Source organism: Giraffa tippelskirchi, chromosome 11 (assembly GCF_054371585.1).
Source record: "Giraffa tippelskirchi isolate mGirTip1 chromosome 11, T2T-mGirTip1v1.2.pri, whole genome shotgun sequence".
NCBI classification, from domain to species: Eukaryota; Metazoa; Chordata; class Mammalia; order Artiodactyla; family Giraffidae; genus Giraffa; species Giraffa tippelskirchi.
In genome coordinates this window covers 16,931,969-16,953,282 of record NC_137285.1, presented here as the reverse complement: position 1 = coordinate 16,953,282, position 21,314 = coordinate 16,931,969, and the positions used below count along the sequence as shown (strand labels likewise).

The 21,314-nt window shown below is 43.1% G+C and overlaps 2 protein-coding genes across 14 annotated transcripts in view; one reads left to right on the top strand and one right to left on the bottom strand.

Moving 5' to 3' along the window:
* The window catches only part of ACAD10 (acyl-CoA dehydrogenase family member 10), a 54,839-nt gene extending 53,956 nt beyond the window's left edge, over positions 1-883 (top strand). For all 13 annotated transcript variants that reach the window (XR_014068487.1, XR_014068488.1, XR_014068486.1 and 10 more), the window contains one exon: positions 78-883. Coding sequence is in view for 10 of the 13 variants with exons in the window: in XM_081539844.1 (XP_081395970.1) it covers positions 78-218 (141 nt within the window). In the remaining 3 variants the exon portion in view is untranslated. The remainder of the gene's footprint in view (positions 1-77) is intronic.
* The window catches only part of LOC145525192 (uncharacterized), an 83,947-nt gene that overhangs the window by 50,573 nt on the left and 12,060 nt on the right, over positions 1-21,314 (bottom strand). The window contains exon 5 of the mRNA XM_081538032.1: positions 6,238-6,502. The gene's annotated coding sequence lies outside the window, so the exon portion shown is untranslated. The remainder of the gene's footprint in view (positions 1-6,237; positions 6,503-21,314) is intronic.

The following is a 21,314-nucleotide window of genomic DNA, read 5'->3' as shown; positions in this document are numbered from 1 at the left end:
AGCACGCACTTGTTCCTGGGGCTCTCAGGGATGAGGGCTCACTCAGGGCTTCCCCTTTCCTGCCCTGTGTCTGCCAGGCCTTCGGAGCAGCAGGGCTGAGCAGCAACTACCCACTGGCTCAGTTCTTCACTGGGGCCCGAGCCCTGCGCTTTGCTGATGGCCCTGATGAGGTGCACCGAGCAGCAGTGGCCAAGATGGAGCTGAAGCACCGCAGTTAAACCTGCAGGAGCCAGATCATCCCCATCAGGCTTGTCGTGCCCAAAGTTTTACTTTTATTTATTTTTTTTTTGAAAGACCTGGTATGTGTGCTCTGTGCACCGTGCCTGGCAGCTCTGTCCTGGGACCCTTGTGAACTCAGCCTTGGTGGGTCCCCACAGAACACACTTCTGTAAGAAGCCTGGAGTTGCCTGTTTCAAGCAAGGAGGAAGGAGTAACCAAGAGCTGAGTGGGTTTTGGCACAGAGCCTGAAGAGCTGGTCTTCAGGCCAGGAGCTGGATGGGCAGCCGGGCCCCTTCTCTCTGGCTGTGGTGTGCAAAGGCTGTGGGCATCTGCATGAGTATTAGGAGTCCTGCTGGGGTGCTGGGCCTGTGGTTGCTCCCAATACAGGGCCTGCTGCTCTGTCCCTCCCCACCTCTTCTCCCAGCTGATGGCTGCAGCCTACAAACCTGGGGTGGGAGAACTCCTGGGAAAAAGGAATGAAACCCAAATCATGAAGCCACTGCCATCTGATTTTCTTTCTTTGAATATCCAAAACACAGAACACTGAAATGTTAATTTAGAAAGAAACTTTGGAAACATGAAAAAATAAGAATGTATACTTCAGAGACATCATGAATGCTCTATATCATATAAAAAGAATGGAGAATGAAGGCTATCACTTCAACCCCTGTTTCAGTAATGTCAGTTGCCTCCGCATATTTGAGTTTACACAAGATCCTGCCCAGTGTATCAGCCTACCTGTACGCATGGAGGGCAAAGATGCAGTGACCCATAGTAGGTCCCACATCGGCCACCTCACTGCTACTCATCTAAAGGTCAGCAAAAGACCATGGCGTTCTGGTGTGTGAGGGCCATCCTCCATCTGCTCTGTAGTCAGAATATTTGTGGGGAGAGGAGGTGGTGGGCAATATGCCATTACAATCCAGAGAGCAGTACTTTTCCCACAGAGAAAGGTGGATATGCTTGCTCACTTGAGGTCTGAGTTCAAGGAATGGGTACCCATGAGCCCAGGCAGTGGGTGGAGATAAGCCACTGGCTCTTAGGGCCTGGTCTGCTAATCTCACGATGTGGCCAACAGCTGCCGGTTTCAGGTCAGACCACATGAACAGGGATCACCCTTCACTGTCTGCTGCCTTGCAGACCTGGCCCCCTCAAAGAACTGCTTTACCAGAGAGAACACCCACCTGCTGCAGTTACAATCGCATGCCTTCAGGGTACCAGGGAGTCATGAGGGGCTTGTGAAAATGCTCCTCAGATGTCCTTGCCCCAGTGGTCTGGGGAGGCAGGCCCTCCTCTACTGCTTGTTGCTCACAAAGATAGTTAAATTCAACTCCTCCCCCACAATGAATTGCTATCACAACACCAGCCACACTGGCAAACAACCTTTTGAAAACTGTGACAGGGTTCTAGCAGCCTGAATTCTTGCTTTAAGTCTTAGTAAGGAGGGATTTGAAAAAGGAAGTGCTCTGGCACATGTATCACGTGACCCTCAGATTTCTCTCATGGCCTCTGAAGTTAACCTTGCTTGTTAACTAGTGCAGCTGCAGGGATGAAAATAGAAGCCGTGGGGTGACCCCACATCTCCCTCAGGTTCTGTGGGGGAAGGGGAAGCCCTGGGTGGGACAGTGAGCATGCTTAAAGGATGTGAGTCACAGAGATGCAGCCTCCAGCAGCCCCTCATCCAGGATCTCCCATCCTGTGAAATAATTCCACTCACCGCTGTCAACTGTACCCTTCCTCTTGGTAGGGCACTAGTCTAGGCCTTGGGGAATGTGCAGGAAAACAAACTGGTCCAGTTGCTGATACCAGGGGGCCCTTGGCCCCTTGACTCCCTGGTACCCTGAAGGCGTGTGGTTGTAACTGCACCAGGTGGGTGTTCTCTCAAGTAGGGGATGGTGGTGAGTATCTGAGATTGTGGTGGGTGATGTGGGTGCTCTAATAGGCACTGCTAGGGGGTGGGAGCTGGGGGCTCAGAAAGGGAAAACTCGTTCCAGAAGAGGCATCTGAGTAAGACCTGCGTGATAAGAATGGGCAAGGATGCTTCAGAAGAAGGAACAGCAGATGCAGAGGCCCTGCAGGGCAGCCCAGTGTGTCTGGGTGTAGAATACCAGAAGGTAGAAGGTGCTGGACCATGTGAGATCTTGGAGCCTTTGGTGGGGAGTTTGGTGTTGATTCTAAACATGACAAAACAGTAAGTTTAGGTCTTAGCGTGACACTTTGATTTGAGTTTTTAAAAGCTGCTTCTGCTCTCCAGAGTTCACCAGGATAAAGAAGGAATAAAGGAGGATTATAGCTGGTCCAAAGTTCCCTAACGCTGCAGAGGGCTGCAAAAAACCACCCACAAAGTTAAAAATTAAAAAAAAAAAGAAGGAAAGGTGGGGGATGAGGGACAGGGGTCTTAACAAGTTATGAGCAAAATATTTGAAGAATAAAGGAAATTTAACCTAGTCTTTATCTCTCTTTTTTCCACTACCTTCAGCAAACAGTTGGCATTTCTGGTTGGCCAAATGTGCTAACTAATGTGGTGCTGTGACAGCATTGTGCTTCTCTGGAGTAGGAGTCCATGTGTGGTTGTAGATGCATGCTTGGGCATGAACAAGCTTGGGGGGTGATGAGGGTGCCTGACCAGCTTTATTTGTGGCACACTGAACCTCTTGCCACCATCCCTATGTGGCTGGGTCTGCCTTCTTATTAGCCTGTCTTGGGCATGGGAACAAAATGTCATCATAACATACTAATGATTTTTTTTTCTCACATCGACTTTCTGTCTCAAAGCAGCTGAACACACATTCCTCTGCTCATCTCTTGGCATCAGGGGCTAGATTCCCGTTGGACTGAGCCCTCCCCAGTGGTCCCATGACAGTTGCAGGGCTCAGGGTTCCATCTACAATGCCAGCTGTGATGGGGCATCTAGCCCTCTCTTCCCATTCTCCCCCACCTCATGCTCCCTGCAGTTACATGTAGTCCTGGCATCCACAGCTGCCTGTGTTCCTCCCAGCCTTGATTTCATATACTATCAGATAATTCCAGAATAATCCTAGAAAGGCTGTAAGAAAGAGACTGGATTCCAGAGAACTCCTCTGGTTGGGGCCCCTTTAGGAGAATGTTACTGGAAGTGATGTTGAAAGAATAGACTCCTGCATTCTCTGCCAGCATTCCCATTCCAGAGTCCCCAGTGTTCATCTAAGAGGGGCCTCCTCTCACTACCCAGGGCTTCTGAGTTCCCCAGGGATGCCTTGGGGAGGCCAGGGCTGTGCTGCTGCTGGCCTCTCCGTAGTCACAGGGAAACTGGGGGGCAAGCCCAGAGCTGAAGCTTTCGTTGAGCATCTCTGGAATCCCTGGATTGGTATTTATACTGCCCTCCATGGTGTCATGAGGCTACAGCCTTCTCTTCAGCATTGAACTTGCCAATGCACGTGAGCATCACAGCAGAAAGACGGGACAGTCCCAGGCTCCAGCAATCTGGGGTCCAAGCCTGTGACCATCTATTGGACAAATACTCTGGGAGCAGAGTTCTTTTAATCAACATGGCTGAATAGAGAAATGATTTCAGGGAATTTGTATCAGTATTAGATAGATAACCTAGTGGTAAAGAGCTGTCACAGAAAAACACAGACACTAAAGTGTTAAGGACAAATATTAATCAATGAAGGCGATAGCACCCCACTCCAGTACTCTTGCCTGAAAAACCCCATGGACAGAGGAGCCTGGTAGGCTGCAGTCCATGGGGTCGCGAAGAGTCAGACACGACTGAGCAACTTCACTTTCACTTTTCACTTTCATGCATTGGAGAAGGAAATGGCAACCCACTCCAGTGTTCTTGCCTGGAGACTCCCAGGGACGGGGGAGCCTGATGGGCTGCCTTCTATGGGGTCACACGTGTGCCTTCTAAAGAGTCGGACACGACTGAAGTGACTTAGCAGCTTAGCATACTCTACTGCAGTAAGAATGAGGGCCCAGCATGAACTGACCTCAGCTTCCATTTGTACAGGGGGCATCTTAGGGGGAGAATGAAAGAGCAGGGAGGGGCAATGGCAGGGTTTACTCAGGGAAATTCCTGCTAAATCAACAGAAAGTGGGAAGGTCCACATGAAATTTATCTGGGTTTGCTAACTGGTGCTTGAAGAAGCTAGGCTTCTAGCCTCCCACAAAGACAGGAAGGGAGAGTCCTATCTTGAAGCACTGGCTGGAATAAATTGGCAGTAACTTCTGGCAGCCTTGAGTTTCCTCAGGCAGGCACATTTGCCAGGCTCCAGCCACCCTAGGGATGTGGCCTTGAGCTGCTAGAAACTGTGTTAGTGTCTGTTCACGTCTTCAGATGTGGTGGGGGAGGACCACATCATTCATACTGAGAGTCTATAGATTTTGTAGGCTGAGGATGAGGCCCAGTCAGCAAGAGTGCTTAGAGAAGCCTAGCAAGAGTCTAGTCAGGGAGAGGCTCTTTGTCAGGTATGCTTCTGGATTCAAATGACCCTGGGTTTCAACCCTGCCTCTGTGACAGATGAGCTCGGTGATGACAGAGAAGATATTTTCATCTCATAGAGTTGGTTTTCCCATTTGGAAAATGGGAGAGAACAGCATTCCTTCCTAGGACTGTTTGAAGGTAAAATGAGCTGACTCATGAAGATTAAATACGAAGCCTGTAGTACATGCCAGTGTGTCATGTGGCTGGATTCTGGAGGGGGCTAAAGAGGCTATGCTCAAGTTGAGATACAGGCCTGTAGGGGGTCCCACAAGACCAAGCACAGCTGCGCCAGCCACGGCTGTAGCTCTGCCACAGGCCAATGTGCAGAGGACTGAACCTGGGGACCTGGTTCAGTGCCAAGTGTGGCTCAGCAGACCTGTCCTCCTAACAGTTACTGCTGTTTGTTTGGGGACCCCATCTGGAGAAGCAGAGTGAGGAGAATGGCTAGACTCCCCTCACTTCATCACCTGGATACAGTAATAGCTACTAGGTACGGGCTAATGCTAGTGGTAAAAGACCTGCTTCCCAATGCAGGAGATGCAAGAGACAGGAGTTCAATCCCTGGGTTGGGAAAATCCCCTGGAGGAGGCCATGGCAACCCATTCCAGTATTCTTGCCTGGCAAATCCCATGGGCAAAGGAGTCTGGTGGGCTACGGTCCACAGAGTCATAGAGTCGGACACGACTGACACGACTTAGCACAGCACTTTTAGTACCTACCAGGTGCCAAGAACTGCACATGTCAACAACTGGCAAATAATTTTTTCTGCCCATTTTAAAGGTGAGGAGACGGAGGTTCAAAGAGGTTTAATGACTTGCCTAAGATCACACAGCTAGTCAGTGAAATCAAACCTAAATCACAAGACTGCAGAGCTCTTTCCACTCAGGCATGGATTTTCACCATCTCTGAGAGGCTTCCTGAGAGGTGCTGGCTGCCTCACCTGGGGGAGGAGGAAGAAGAAAAAGAAGCCCCAGGCAGCCAACAAGAGCATGTCCTGATGAATAAAGTATGTGAGTGTGTTTCCAAAGCTGGGGAATCTTGGGGGTACCTCCTTACTGCCTAGGGGGCAGCCCCTGTGGGGGTATCTGCACTGGGGCTGAAGGTAGGGCATGGAGTGCTGGTGGCCTGTCATGAGAGTGTGTGTGTACGTGTGTGTGCATGTGTGCACATCCGAAAATAAAGAGGGCAGCCTATGCACAGCCTGGACCACTTTTTTTCCTTTTGCTCCTGAGAGAGAATGTCTTCTTGTTTAACTATTGCTCTGAATTACTCCCCCCCCACACACACACATACTGTTTGAAAAACACAAAACTCCCTCCGTTTGATAGTGTCAGTATCCCAGCATTGGGACTAAACAACCAAATATCTAAAATCTCACCATTCAGTGACCCTGAAGGACATCTCAGTTACCACTGATTTTAGAGAACAGGTGGAACTAGATTTTTTCCAACCTGAAAACATACTGTTGGGCCCTAACAATAAAATGCTTTGGAATATTTCAAACCTAAGACTTTTGTGTAACTTCTTAGAGGAAGTGAATGGCTGTTTCTTACCCAATTTGGAGCTTCTCCCAGTGATCTCGGCATGGTGGGAGGATAATATTTGTTCATGTCTCACGTGAACATTTCTTCATGTGTCACAAGTGTTCACATCTCTTCCTTCTGTAGCATCCTCAAAAGACGTTACATTTTGCTTGCTTAGATCCTCTCCCTGCTTCATTCCTCTTCCCTCTAAGGATACTTTGCTTTTGTCAGTTTCATTCCTGGCAGTGAGTCCACACAGACAAGGGGCAATGGAGAGTAACAGGGAAAGTTGGACCTAGAGAAAAAGATTTAAAAAAAAAAATCAGAACAAAGACTTACAGAAGAGCAAGAAAACATATTGAAAGTAAAGTGGAAGAAAAGAGTCAACACATATTGTCAGGGAGAAATCTAGGTTGAAAGTTAAATTGTACTTAATGTCTTGGACAGACTGAGCCACATGGAGTCCCAAATATATTAGGGTTTCAGCACATGCAGTTAATCTTGGGCTGCAGTGTATGGTTGACCTTGAACTGAAAATTGGTGAAAGCAGCTAAGAGAAACTAGTGTGATTATTGAAGACTTCCCCAGAAGATGGGGTTAGGGTTGAATCTCGGTAGGAAAGATTTCCTTAAGCAGAGATAGTTGGATGGGCCTGGGGAAGAAGGGCCCCTAAAACTAGGGGGCTGGGGTGAGAAAACTGCTAGTGGGGTATGGTGAGCACCACAGACGAACAAACCAGAATAAAAGAACCTATGACCCAACATGTGTGCTAAACTGATACACACAACTGTGCACACCAGTGGGAACCCAAGCATGCCCTCGTATGGGCCTATGATATGATTTGAATGAGTGAAAGTACGGTCCTGTCTAAGATCACACAGCTGGTTGGTGCTTGACTCCCATTTTCAGTTTCTTTCCATTGTAATACTATTTTTCTTCTTTTAGACAAAAAGCCACATAGTGGATGACTTTCAGATGTGCTAAAAACTCATCCCCTGGAATGAGGAAAGTCTGATGCCACTAACAATGTTTATTATTCATGAAAGGGAATGCCTGTTTATATGGATCTGTGAAAAACTGCCCTTAGAGGTCATGCCTAATTTTATTTGAACTAACTTTAAAATTAGAGCACAATACTAGTTTTATTATCATCTTTTAATCACGTCACAGAAAGTAATCCTTTAGCATCAAAGACCAGCAAATCTGGCAGCACAGGCTTTTAATTGAAAAAAAAAGGACAAATGTTAATCTGCTTTTGTTTCTGGAGGAGAGTAATGACCCTCAATGTCAGATCCCTACTGCTAGTTAAATAAAAAATATTTCAGAAGAAGTCAGAATAGATTTTTAAATTGTTATTTTTAAATGTCCTATGAGAACTCATAGGTGTTGGAGAAGACTCTTGAGAGTCCCTTGGACTGCAAGGAGATCCAATCAATCCATCCTAAAAGAGATCAATCCTGGGTGTTCATTGGAAGGTCTGATGTTGAAGCTGAGAAACTCCAATACTTTGGCCACCTCATGCGAAGGGTTGACTCATTGGAAAAGACCCTAATGCTGGGTAGGATTGGGGGCGGGAGGAGAAGGGGACGACAGAGGATGAGATGGTTGGATGGCATCACCGACTCGATGGACATGGGTTTGGGTAGACTCCGGGAGTTGGTGATGGACAGAGAGGCCTGGCGTGCTGCAATTCATGGGGTCGCAAAGAGTCGGACACGACTGAGCGACTGAACTGAACTGAATGAGAACTCATAAAATAAAACAGGCCCCAGATGTTGCCAGTATACTGTATTCACAATCAGAGCTTTTGATTCACTTGGTCTCCCCCCTCTTTTCTTTTTTTCAAAAAAAAACCAAAATGACACAATCCTCTGTGTTCATTTGATGGGCTGGCGCTTTGCACTAACTCCAACATGGATGGAACATTTGCTTTCTATACTTTTAATTGAGGATACAGAGATGAAAAAGACTCCGTTCTTGTGGGAAAACTGTCTTCCAAACTCAACCTCTGAAAAGAGCACAGTCTTTCTTCTCTCTCAGTTACTGCATTGTGTAACCTCAGGCAAAACTACACAACTCTTTGTGCCTTAGTTTCCTCACTTGTAAAATGAAGATAAAGTGGTAGCTACCTCAAAAGCCTGTTGTGCGGCTGAAATAAACTAACCTATGTCAAGTACTGAGAAGAGCGTCTGGTGCACAGTCAAGTACTGGATGTGCTAACTGTTCTGCTGCTTTGTTGTCTCCATCACTATCATAGTTCTAACAACCTCAGAGATCAACTGAAGTGAAGATCTGATGTTCAAGTCATTGGCAGAGAAAGCCCAAAAGATTAAATGTGAAAGAAGGCAGGTCGGTCTTAAAGAGCCAAGAAAATTTGGCAGAGAGATTGATGGAGAGAATGACAGCCCTAACTGAGGCCAAGATGCAGAGGATCTGCACAAAAGTCCTTTATTTTATAAGGTCATTATTGATTGATAGGAAACAGATTTGAATCAAATCCTTTTTGGAGCTTATCATTAAGTAGGCACCCCCAAAAGAATATGTGAGAGTAGAATTTAAATTCAGGTTTATTTCATTTTGGAAGAGAAGCTCATGTTTTGTTAGTTTGGATTGAATGCAACAAACTAAATCTAAAGAAAAAGAAGATAATGAATATTTTTAAAGCACTTACCACGTCCAACCACTGCTCTAAGAAACATATGTTATTTCCTTTTATCTTAACAATGCTATGGGATATGTCCTGTTAACCTGTTTCATAGGTGAAGAAAGTGAAGCTAAATGAGATTAACTCACATGGTTGAGGTCACTTAATTAGTAAATGACAGAGCTAATATTCAAATACAGATCTGATCCGAAAGCCAATGAAAATGCCACTCTACAACCACACCCATGGGAAAAGACTACCTTGGTTAGGTTTACCAGCAACAGCCAGGTCTCCAGTGGGCACTTCTTCCTGAATGCTTTCAGACCGCTTTTGTAGTTTATCTCCAGCTCTGACTCCTGGCTCCTCCAACTGCCTACTCAACAAGTCGAGGTGGATAGCTGATGTGCATCTCAAACTCAACACGTACAAAAGCTGAACTCTTGGTTCTAGGACCTCCACCCAAACATGTTTCTCCTGCCTCTTCCCTTCTTTAGGAGATGGCAACTCCATTCTTAGGAGTTTTAGTCCCACACAAAGGAATTATCCCAGACTTCTTTTTCCCCTTCTACCCACATCAAAGTCCATTTACAAATCCTCTATAACATATTCCTTAAATGTCACAGAAAACAAAATAAATTCTATAAAATCCCCCATATTACAGAATGAGTTCAGTTTTCAGCAGGAAATTTTTATATTTAAGTATTAAGAATTTTAGTTTTAAATCTTTCAGTAAAATCAACAAAAGATGATCAAGTCAATTTTACCTTCATACCTAATTACCAATAGTTACAAAACTTTATCAATAGTCACAAAAATATTTATAAATGAAATATAAAGCCTTTCCCACCTCTCAAATTTATCTTATTGCTTATGTCCATTTTCCAAAACCTATTCACACAGAATTCAAGCGTAATGATATTCCCTTATGGGAGAAAATCCATGGCAAGATTTTTTTTTCTTAAAAATATCTCCTACTAAATGTTCAAACACAGAAATGTAGAAGAGCAGGGTTTAGATCTGGGGGACAGCAGCTAAGTGACGAGGTTATCTCCCATGGGACATTCCACCAGTAAATTTGGGCATTTGTTGATGAAAATACTTCTCACATCTTGCCTCACTAAGATTATATATCATCTGATGTTTGCCATGAAAATAGCAGTAATGCTAACAAGGATTAGCTCAGGCGTTCACCACAGGGTACAGAATTATTTTCTGTGAAGTCACTGGGAATCAATGCAGATACGATGTTGGGATAAAAAGCTGATGAGACTTAAGTAGGGGATTCCAAACTCTTTCTCCAAATCAGAGCCAATCCATTCCTTACCCTGATAATACCTACAGCTTCATCATTTAAGCTCTGAGCCTCTTTAAACCTCATATCCTCCACAGATCCTTTCCTAATAAATTCTAGCTCTCAGTTCTCGCTTCCGTCTCTCAATTCATATTTTTAAAATAGCCTTCATATTATAATTTAATAATCTAATGATAGTGTCTTGCATGGTTCTCCAGAAGTAAACTGAATAAATAGTCTCTGAGTGCCTACCTTGCGCCAGTATTAAGTGCTATCATGTGAATTATTTCCTTAAGTCCTCATAATGATACCTGTTAAGCAGGTATTATTATTCCACTCTTTAGATGAGGAAACAACTTAGGAGAGGTTAAGTGATTTTCTCAGTACAAGTTATTTCCTCAAAACAATCACTTGTGCTTGACTGTAGGCTATTTGAGGTATGGGTGGCTCACCTCTTGCCACTTCTCTAGGATTCAGAAAGCGCTTGGCTCACAATAGACAAAAATGACTTAAAAAGAAAATCAACAGTGAAAAAAATAAAAAGAACTATACCTGATGTAAGCAAGTGAGAGGAAGACTGTTGGGTTGTTTGTTTTTGTTGAAGAAATCAAATATACTGAAAAATATAACAATGTCCACTTACTATTTTGAAAAAAATTAATTACAAAAATCTTATGTAAAGTTGTGACTATGAACATACCATTTGATCATAATTAGTTGTGAGATATGTTGCAAACCATTTGTTATTACTAATACAGTAATGAAGTAAATATTTCATTTCTTCAAAAAATTTAAGTAGTAACAAAATTAAAAATATTTACTCACTATATTTTCTTGACTAGAAGAGAAAAGGTATTAGAGCTAGACCTCTGGGCAAAATAAACATACGTCTTGAAGGAAAAAAGGTTAAGAACCAAAAAATATTGGGAAAGGGATCACCTATCACTAGACTCCTTTCCTAACTGGGTGAACATAAGCAATTCATGTAAGCAATCTGGCCTTTGTCTCCTCAGGTCCTCAAACACATGGGACAAATTAACTCTACCCACCCCCAGTGGGGGGAATTAGATGTTACTTTGTGTTCTGAGTTGGCATCTGTTCTATTTTCTTGTTTCTCCAAGGATGGTGAAGGAGCAAAAGGAGCTTACTGCTTCTGGAAACTGCCTAGTGTGTTGGCTTTATGAAAATGAAATCTATAAGCTTTGAAGTTGACTCAGCTGCCTCCTTCTGAGAAAAATGGAAGGTCAAGGGATGAGTATCTTAAAAGATTCAGCTTAAAAAGACAGAAATCTACCATGTAAACCTGGCTGCCAAAAAATGTCTTTATGATTTTAAACAAAGTTGTGACTGTCCACTTCTCAGGAAGAGTTAAGAGATTAAAAGCATATCTCACTTTCTCAGCCATTAAAATATAATAAAAACCCATTTCCTACTTCTCCAATGTGTTAGAAAATTGATTAGTTAATGTCTGCGAAGGCTTTCAGGTATAACATGTTATCTCACTGCTAAGCATTATTCTATTTAAACTTGTTTCTGCTTCCTTTCTGGCAACTCCCATGTCTATCTGGGATGCAGTGATGGAGATTATTAATTACTTGCAGTCTTATAAGCCTGAAAATTCTCAGGAGCAGGAAAGTTTAAAAAGAAATGAAAATTTGGGCACATTCAGACAGAGGCTCATTTAAATGTCAAAATAATTATTCCAAATCAAAAAGAATCAAAATAACCTGTCACCTCACAGCTCCTAAGGGGAAGAGAAGGTGCTTTGTAAAGTCAAAATGATCATAATCATTAATACACTTAACATACTAAGGAAGAGCAAAAATACAAAAAGGCAACAATTTCAAATAACGTGGTATGTACGTGTGCACTCAGTCATGTCCGACTCTTTACTACCTTATAGACTGTAATGGCGGGAAAGTAACGGCATGAGAGGAACCAGAGATCAAATTGCCAACATCCACTGGATCATCAAAAAAGCACGAGAATTCGAAAAAAAAAAAACATTTACTTCTGCTTTATTGACTACACCAAAGCCTTTGATTGGCTTTAAGCCAACTTTTTCACTCTCCTCTTTCACTTTCATCAAGAGGCTCTTTAGTTCTTCTTCACTTTCTGCTGTAAGGGTGGTATCATCTGCATATCTGAGGTTATTGATATTTCTCCCAGCAATCTTGATTCCAGCTTGTGCTTTATCCAGCCCAGCGTTTCTCATGATGTACTCTGCATATAAGTTAAATAAGCAGGGTGACAATATACAGCCTTGCCATACTCCTTTTCCTATCTGGAACCAGTCTGTTGTTCCATGTCCAGTTCTAACTGTTGCTTCCTGATCTGCATACAGATTTCTCAAGAGGCAGGTCAGGTGGTCTAGTATTCCTATCTCTTTCAGAATTTTCCACAGTTTGTTGTGATCCACACAGTCAAAGGCTTTGGTGTAGTCAATAAAGCAGATGTTTTTCTGGAACTCTCTTACTTGTTCGATGATCCAATGGATGTTGGCAATTAGATCTCTGGTTCCTCTGCCTTTTCTAAAACCAGCTTGAACATCTGGAAGTTCATGGTTCATGTACTGTTGGCTTGGAGAATTTTGAGCATTACTTTGCTAGCATGTGAGATGAGTGCAATTGTGCAGTAGTTTGAGCATTTTTTGGCATTGCCTTTCTTTGGGGTTGGAATGAAAACTGACCTTTTCCAGTCCTGTGGCCACTGCTGAGTTTTCCAAATTTGCTGGCATATTGAGTGCAACACTTTTACAACATCATCTTTTAGCATTTGAAATAGCTCAACTGGAAATCTATCACCTCCACTAGCTTTGTTCTTAGTGATGCTTCCTAAGGCCCACTTGACTTCACATTCCAGGATGTCTGGCTCTAGGTGAGTGATCACACCATCGTGATTATCTGGGTCATGAAGATCTTTTTTTGTATAGTTCTGTGTATTCTTGCCACCTCTTCTTAATATCTTCTGCTTCTGTTAGGTCCATACCATTTCTGTCCTTTATTGTGCCCATCTTTGCATGAAATGTTCCCTTGGTATCTCTAATTTTCCTGAAGAAATCTCTAGTCTTTCCCATTCTATTGTTTTCCTCTATTTCTTTGCATTGGTCACTGAGGAAGGCTTTCTTATCTCTCCTTGCTATTCTTTGGAACCCTGCATTCAAATGGGTATATCTTTCCTTTTCCCCTTTGCCTTTTGCTTCTCTTCTTTTCATAGCTCTTTGTAAGGCCTCCTCAGACAACCATTTGGCCTTTTTGCATTTCTTTTTCTTGGGGGTAGTCTTGGTTCCTGTTGCCTGTACAATGTCACGAACTTCCATCCATAGTTCTTCAGGCTCTCTGTCTATCAGATCTAGTCCCTTAAATCTATTTCTCACTTCCAGTGTATAATCATAAAGGATTTGATTTAGGTTATACCTGAATGGTCTAGTGGTTTTCCCTACTTTCTTCAATTTAAGTCTGAATTTGGCAATAAGGAGTTCATGATCTGAGCCACAGTCAGCTCCCAGTCTTGTTTTTGCTGACTATATAGAGCTTCTCCATCTTTGGCTGCAAAGAATATAATCAATCTGATTTCAGTATTGACCATCTGGTGATGTCCATGTGTAGAGTCTTCTCTTGTGTTGTTGGAATAGGGTGTTTGCTATGACCAGTGTGTTCCCTTGCCAAAACTCTGTTAGTCTTTGCCTTGCTTCATTCTGTACTCCAAGGCCAAATTTGCCTTTTACTCCAGGTATTTCTTGGTTTCCTACCTTTGCATTCCAGTCCCCTATAATGAAAAGGACATCTTTTTTGGGTGTTAGTGCTAGAAGGTCTTGTAGGTCTTCATAGAACCGTTCAACTTCAGCTTCTTCAGTGTTACTGGTCGGGGCATAGACTTGGATTACTATGATATTGAATGGTTTGCCTTGGAAACGAACAGAGCTCATTCTGTCATTTTTGAGACTGCATCCAAGTACTGCATTTCGGACTCTTCTGTTGACTATGATGGCTACTCCATTTCTTCTAAGCAATTCTTGCCCACAGTGGTAGATATAATGGTTATCTGAGTTAAATTCACCCAATCCAGTCCATTTTAGTTCACTGATTTCTAACATGTTGATGTTCACTCTTGTCATCTCCTGTTTGACCACTTCCAATTTACCTTGATTCATGGACCTAACATTCCAGGTTCTTATGCAGTGTTGTTCTTCACAGCATCAGACTTTAATTCCAACACCATTCACATCCACAACTGGGTGTTGTTTTTGTTTTGGCTCCATATTCTCATTCTTTCTGGAGTTATTTCTCCACTGATCTCCAGTAGCAGATTGGGCACCTGCTGACCTTGGGAGTTCATCTTTCAGTGTCCTATCTTTTTCCCTTTTCATACTGTTCATGGGGTTCTCAAGGCAAGAATACTGAAGTGGTTTGCCATTCCCTCCTCCAGTGGACCACGTTTTGTCAGAACTCTACACCATGACCTGTCCATCTTGGATGGCCCTACATGGCATGGCTCATAGTTTCACTGAGTTAGGACCAAGGCTGTGATCCATGTGATCAGATTGGTTAGTTTTCTGTGATTGTGGTTTTCAGCCTGTCTGCCCTCGTCTAGCTGGGGCTTCTCCGTTGCCCTTGGATGTGGCGTATCTCCTCACAGTCTCCAGCACCACGCAGCTGCTGCTCCAGCACCTACCATCTTGCTGGGGCTTCTCTGCCCTTGGATGTGGGGCATTAGCCAACTCCAAATTTCCCATCGCTGGGAGGATCCCCCAAAGAGAGATTGTAGCCACCCTGAGAACTCTCCAGCTTGTTCTTTGAGATCCTTTAGGGTCTGAATGTTTTTCTTGAGGACTGTGAGACTTTCTTTAACTTAGCTGGAGGTATTTACCCAGAAACAACATGTCTTATTCAAGATGGCTCAAGTCCCTCCTTGTCAAGGGATCAGGAGATCTATCTCCTGTCTGTTTTGGAGTACAACCTCTGCCAAGCTGTTGACTCTTTAGAGCTGTCCTGAGAAATCTTATCCCCAGAAACTTAATTTTGAGGGTGTTCATTAGAATGGCACTCATTTGTAGTTCTGAATAGGTATCTGAGGTCTCCTAGGGGCTCACAGGTGTAGTGAGTGTCATTTTCTGTTTTCTTCCACAGCTTGACTCATGGTACCTTGACTGCTGTGGGCGTAGAAAGTATTACAGGGTAGGGACCCTTCCATGTGGGCTGGAGTTGAGCCTTTGGGGACCCATCTTTCCAGACTTTAATTATGACTTGAGTCCCTGGAGCATATAGTGGTGACTCTTTAGAATCTTTTGGGTCCTGGTTGACACCCCACAAGCATATATCCTGTTGGAATTGCCCAATGGCCATGGTATAAGACCGGAGGGTCTGAGCCTCTGGATCTAGGAAGAGGTCACTGACACAAAGAAAAGGTCTCCCATATAGCATCTCATAAGGACTAAGACCAACATGTTACTTAGGGGCAATATAGGTGCAGAGGAGAGCTGTTGGTAAAGCCTCCTTCCATCCCAGGGAGGTCTCCTGGGTTATCTTTTTTAATCACTGATTTTAAGAATTGGATGGCTCTTTCTACTTTTCCTGAAGACTGAGGCCTCCAGGCACAGTGGAGATAATAAGTAACGCCCAATGCTTTAGAGACCCCTTGGGTGACCTTAGAAGTAAATGATGTCCCACTATCACTTTGTAATGACCTGGGAAGACCAAATCTTGGAATGATTTCGTGGAGCAGTTTTTTTACCACCTCCTCAGCCTTCTCAGTCTGGGTGGGAAAGCTTTCAATCCATCCTGTGAATGTACCTATCATGACAAAATAATAGGTATTTTTACCCTTGAGAAACGGGCATCTGGGTGAAGTCCATCTGCCAGTCCTCTCCTGGGTAGGTCCCACATCGTTGGACAGGCTGAGGCCTTCAAGCTCCTTGTGGGTTGTTTAATTGGCAAGTGGGACAAGAGGAGACCACTTGCCTTATAGTCATTTGGAGGCCTGTTCCTCTGCAGGATCTTTCTAGGAATCATTGGAGGGCCTCTTTTAGCCTTTCTAGAAAGGCAATGGTGTTCTCACTGGGCTCCTGAGTTACTGCTGAGACCCGGGCATAGTTGATTACTTTTTGCTGGGCTGCTTTCAGTCCTGCCTTCACACAGACCAGAAAATGACCCCTTTCCCAGATGTGCTCAGGGTCATTATAATTCCAATTAGGATCTGAAGAGGGGACTGCAGTTTCCCCTACTGGGTATTTATCGCTTGACATGTGAAACCCCATAGCATACCTTCGGGCTTCCTTTAAGACCCTAGCATGCTCAGGGATCAGATAAAGTTTGACTAAATATGACCATGATGTCCTTCCACATCAAGTCAAAGGCCAAGGTAATGTGTTGGAATGTATCTATATATTTGCCTGGGTCATCTGTATGGCTTCCCAGGTCTTGTTTGATCTAAGAGGGAGAAGGGCTTATGGACCCAGGTTGGTCCAAATACTCCTCCAGTTTCGACTAAGGGACATACTCAAGTTCGCTTTTGTGGAGGGGGTGCTCCCAGATATGGGGGCATGTTTGGATACAAGGAAGGAGCACCAGGCAACTCGAGAGCCATGGGAGGTGAGCCTTCACAGGTGGGTACCTTCTCTTGGTTGTCTGTGCCTAACACCATTTGCCTAGTAAGCTCACTTTTAGGGCATACAACAATCCCATACTTAGGACCGAGTTCCTTCATATCTCTTAGTTGGAAGAAAATTTGGACATAAAGGATCTCTGTCCATTTCCCTTGTCTTTTGCAGAATAAGTCTAGCTGCAGGATGGTATTGTAATTTAAACTCCCATCCTGAGGCTAGTGTTCCTTGTCCCCCAGAGGATACCACGGCCACACAGTGGCACAAAAGAATTTTAAGTGACTTCTCCTTAGAGTTAGAGGATCGAACAGCTTCCAGTTACCAAGGATGCATCTCAAGGATGTCTGTCAGCAAGTGGTTAAGTTATTTCCCATCTGAAAGACAGTGATGACAGGGAGGAAAAGAAAAAAGAAAAAAGAAAAAACTAATAGGCCTCCTTCAATTTCCATGGGTGGTGAGTCTTTTTGAAACTTACCCTACCCAGTACTGTTGCAAGCTCAGAGCCAGGCGTCCCTGAGTCAGGGTGCAGATCCCCAGGCAAGCTGAGGAGTGACAGCCTCCCGGAGACTGAATCCCTGGGGCAGGTCAAGGCAGGTCAGCCTCCTGAGAATTGGGTCCCTGGGCAAGTTGAGGCATGTCAACCTCCTGGGACCCCTGAACTGGCAGATCCCTGAGCAGGTTGAGGTGTGACAACATTTTGAGGACAAGATCCCTAGGCAGGTCGAGGCAGGTCAACCTCCTAGGACCCTGGACTGGAGTTGGGCATCCCCAAGGTCTCCAGCCCACATGGAAGGGCCCCTATCCTGTAATACTTTCTACCCCCACATCAGTCAAGGTACCAGGACACGACTCAGGTATGTTATATATTCACACAATCAAAGCAAATGAATTACCTAAGCTATAAGTATCAACATGGATGAACTACAAAAACAAAATGCTAAGTGAAAAGAAGTCAGACACAAAATAATTCACATTGTATGATTCCACTGATGCAAAATTCAAAAACAAGCAAACAAAACGCTATTATTTGCAGATAACACACTTAGCAAGTAAAACTCACTAGAAAGCAAAGAAAAGGAATGATTATCATAAAAAGTCTGGATAGTGGTTCCTCTAGAAGGAGGGGGTGTGCTGTCACTGTTTGCAGATGACATGATATTATATATAGAACACCCTAAAGCCTCCACCAAAAAACGATTAGAATAAATCAGTTCTGTAAAGTTGAAGGATACGAAATCAATAAACAGGAATCTGTTGAATTTCTGTACGCTAATAATGAATTACCAGAAAGAGAAATTTATTTAAAATTTTTTTACTGAAGTATAGTTGCTTTACAATGTTGTATTAGTTTCTACTGTAAAGCAAAGTGAATCAACTAGATGTATACATATATCTCCTCTTCTTTAGATTTCCTTCCCATTTAGTTCATCACAGAGCACTGAGTAGGTTCAGTGCTGAACTATACAGTAGGTTCTCATTAGTTATCTATTTTATTATTGTTGTTGTTCAGTCGTTCAGTCATGTCCGACTCTTTGTGACCCCATGGGCTGCAGCACACCAGGCTTCCCTGTTCTTCACTATCTCCCAGAGCTTGCTCATACTCATGTCCATTTAGTCAGTGATGACATCCGACCATCCTGTCCTCTGTCGTCCCCTTCTCCTCCTGCCTTCAATCTTTCCCAGCATCAGTTTTTTCAGTGAGTCACCTTTTCGCATCAGGTGGCCAAAGTATTGGAGCTGCTGCATCAGTTCTTCAATGAATATTCAGGGTTGATTTCCTTTAGGATTGACTGGTTTGATCTCCTTGCTGTCCAAGGGATTCGCAAGAGTCTTCTCCACACCTCAGTTCAAAAGCATCAATTCTTCAGCACTCAGCCTTCTTTATGGTCCAACTCTCACATCCATACACGACTACAGGAAAAACCATAGCTTTAACTAGATGGACCTTTGTCAGCAAAGTAGTGTCTCTGCTTTTTAATACACTGTCTAGGCTTGTCATAGCTTTTCTTCCAAGGAGCAAGCATCTTTTAATTTTGTGGCTGCAGTCACCATCTGCAGTGATTTTAGAGCCCAAGAAAATAAAGTCTGTCACTGTTTCCATTGTTTCTCCATCTATTTGCCATGAAGTGATGGGACCAGATGCCATGATCTTAGTTTTTTGAATGCTGAGTTTTAAGCCCGTTTTTCACTCTCCTCTTTCACGTTCATCAAGAGGCTCTTCAGTTCCTCTTCACTTTCTGCCACAAGGGTGGTGTCATCTGCACATCTGAGGTTATTGATGTTTCTCCCAGCAATCTTGATTCCAGCTTGGAATGATCCTATATAGAGTATTTTTACATTGTATCAATAGTGTGTATATGTCAATCCCAATTTCCCAATTCACCCCACCCCTACCCTTTCCCCTCTTGGTGTCCAGTCTGTGTGTCTTTATTCGGGCTTTGCAAATAAGATCATCTGTACAATTCTTCTAGATTCCACATATACGTGTTAATATATAGTATTTGTTTTTCTCTTTCTGACTTATTTCACTCTGTATGACAGTCTCTGGGTCCATGAATGTCTCTACAAATGACCCAATTTTATTCTTTTTTATAGCTGAGTAATACTCCATTGTATATATGTACCACATCTTCTTCATCCATTCATCTGTTGATGGACATTTAGGTTGCTTCCATGTTTTGGCTATTGTAAGTAGGGCTACAGTGAACATTGGGTTGCATGTGTCTTTCGGAATTATGGTTTTCTCTGGGTATATGCCCAGTAGCAAGATTGTTGGCTCATATGGTAGTTCTATTTCTAGTTTTTAAAGGGACCTTCATACTTCTCTCCATAGTAGCTGTATCAATTTACATTCCCACAAAAAGTACAAGAGGGTTCCCTTTTCTCCACACCCTCTCCAGAATTTACTGTTTGTAGATTTTTTAGTAATGGCCATTTCAATGGGCATAATGGAGAAGGCAACGGCAACCTACTCCAGTACTCTTGCCTGGAAAATCCCATGGACGGAGGAGCCTGGTAGGCTGCAGTCCATGGGGTCACTAAGAGTCAGACATGACTGAGCAACTTCACTTTCACTTTTCACTTTCATGCATTGGAGAAGGAAATGGCAACCCATCCCAGTGTTCTTGCCTGGAGAATCCCAGGGACGGGGGAGCCTGGTGGGCTGCCATCTATGGGGTTGCACAGAGTCAGACATGACTGAAGCAACTTAGCAGCAGCAGCAGCAATGGGCATAAGGTGATAGATATACCTCATTGTAGTTGCGATTTGAAGTTCTCTCATAATTAGTGATGTTGAGCATCTTTTCACATGTTTGTTGGCCATCCATATGTCTCCTTTGGAGAAGTGTCTATGTCTCTGCCTATTTTTTTTGATTGGGTTGTTTTTTTTTTGATGTTGAGCTATATGAGCTGTTTGTGTATATTGGAGATGAATCCTTCATCAGCTGCTTCATTTGAAAATAGTTTCTCCCATTCTAAGGGTTGTCTTGCTTACGGTTTCCTTATGTCTTTTCATCTTGCTTATGGTTTCCTTTGGTGTGCAAAAGCTTTTAAGTTTAATTAGGTCCTATTTGTTTATTTTTGCTTTCATTTTCATTAAATGAAGGGGTGGGTCAAGAAAGATCTTGCTGCTAAACTGATGTACACACATAATTATTCCATTAGGTTTTGAAAACTTTCTTGCTTCTAGCACAAAATGATGTCTCAGGCTCAGCGTAAATTCCTACTACAAACTTGGAATTAGTAATTTCTTCAAGGAGCCTTGGTCCCTTTTAGTCAAGAATGATATTTAGGAAGTAAAACTCTGTGCATTAGGGGTACTTATTACTACTAGTATTTCATTGCTTCTAGGCCTTCTGAAGTCAGAGCTAGGAAAAAAAATACACGATGAACTGCATTTGTCTAATATGCTCTGATTCTGGCTTGTGTATCTGTCCTAACCTTTTTAACTCTTGATTTTTCTCACATTAAGTTCTTGTCTATTTTTATAATTGTCCCTTCTCTTGCAACCATATCTCTTGTTTATATCATACTTACTATAGCCACTAAAGCATCATTTGCTAAATACTGAGGTGCTACTATTTTTTCCCTGGATTGTTTGACACTGCATGACTTTGACCATGAATCTCATTAAACAAAAATGAAGGGATCCTGCCATTAAATAATGTGTAGCAACACTTACTTGCTGAGCAATAATTTTATAATGCCACAACTCTATTATTTACCTATGAGTAATTGATTAAAAAAAAGAAATCAGATTTTCTATACCATCATCAAATTTTATAACCTTCTGAGCATTAGGGCACTGTGATCGGTACTGGAGATACAAACAAGTCAAAGACCGTCTTTAGAATGAGGAGGGATGGTATATACAATACAATTGCCATTTACTAAGCCAGAAAGTTTGCTAAGGATTTTATATATAGTCTACAATGCTAACAACCCTGTATGGTGTATAGTATGATTCCTGCTGTGTTTTTCATAATCCCTATTTTTTTCCACATGAGAAAAATGTGCAATTGCAAACTCTGAATCTCAATCAACATAGTAATCTACAGATCCAAAATAAAC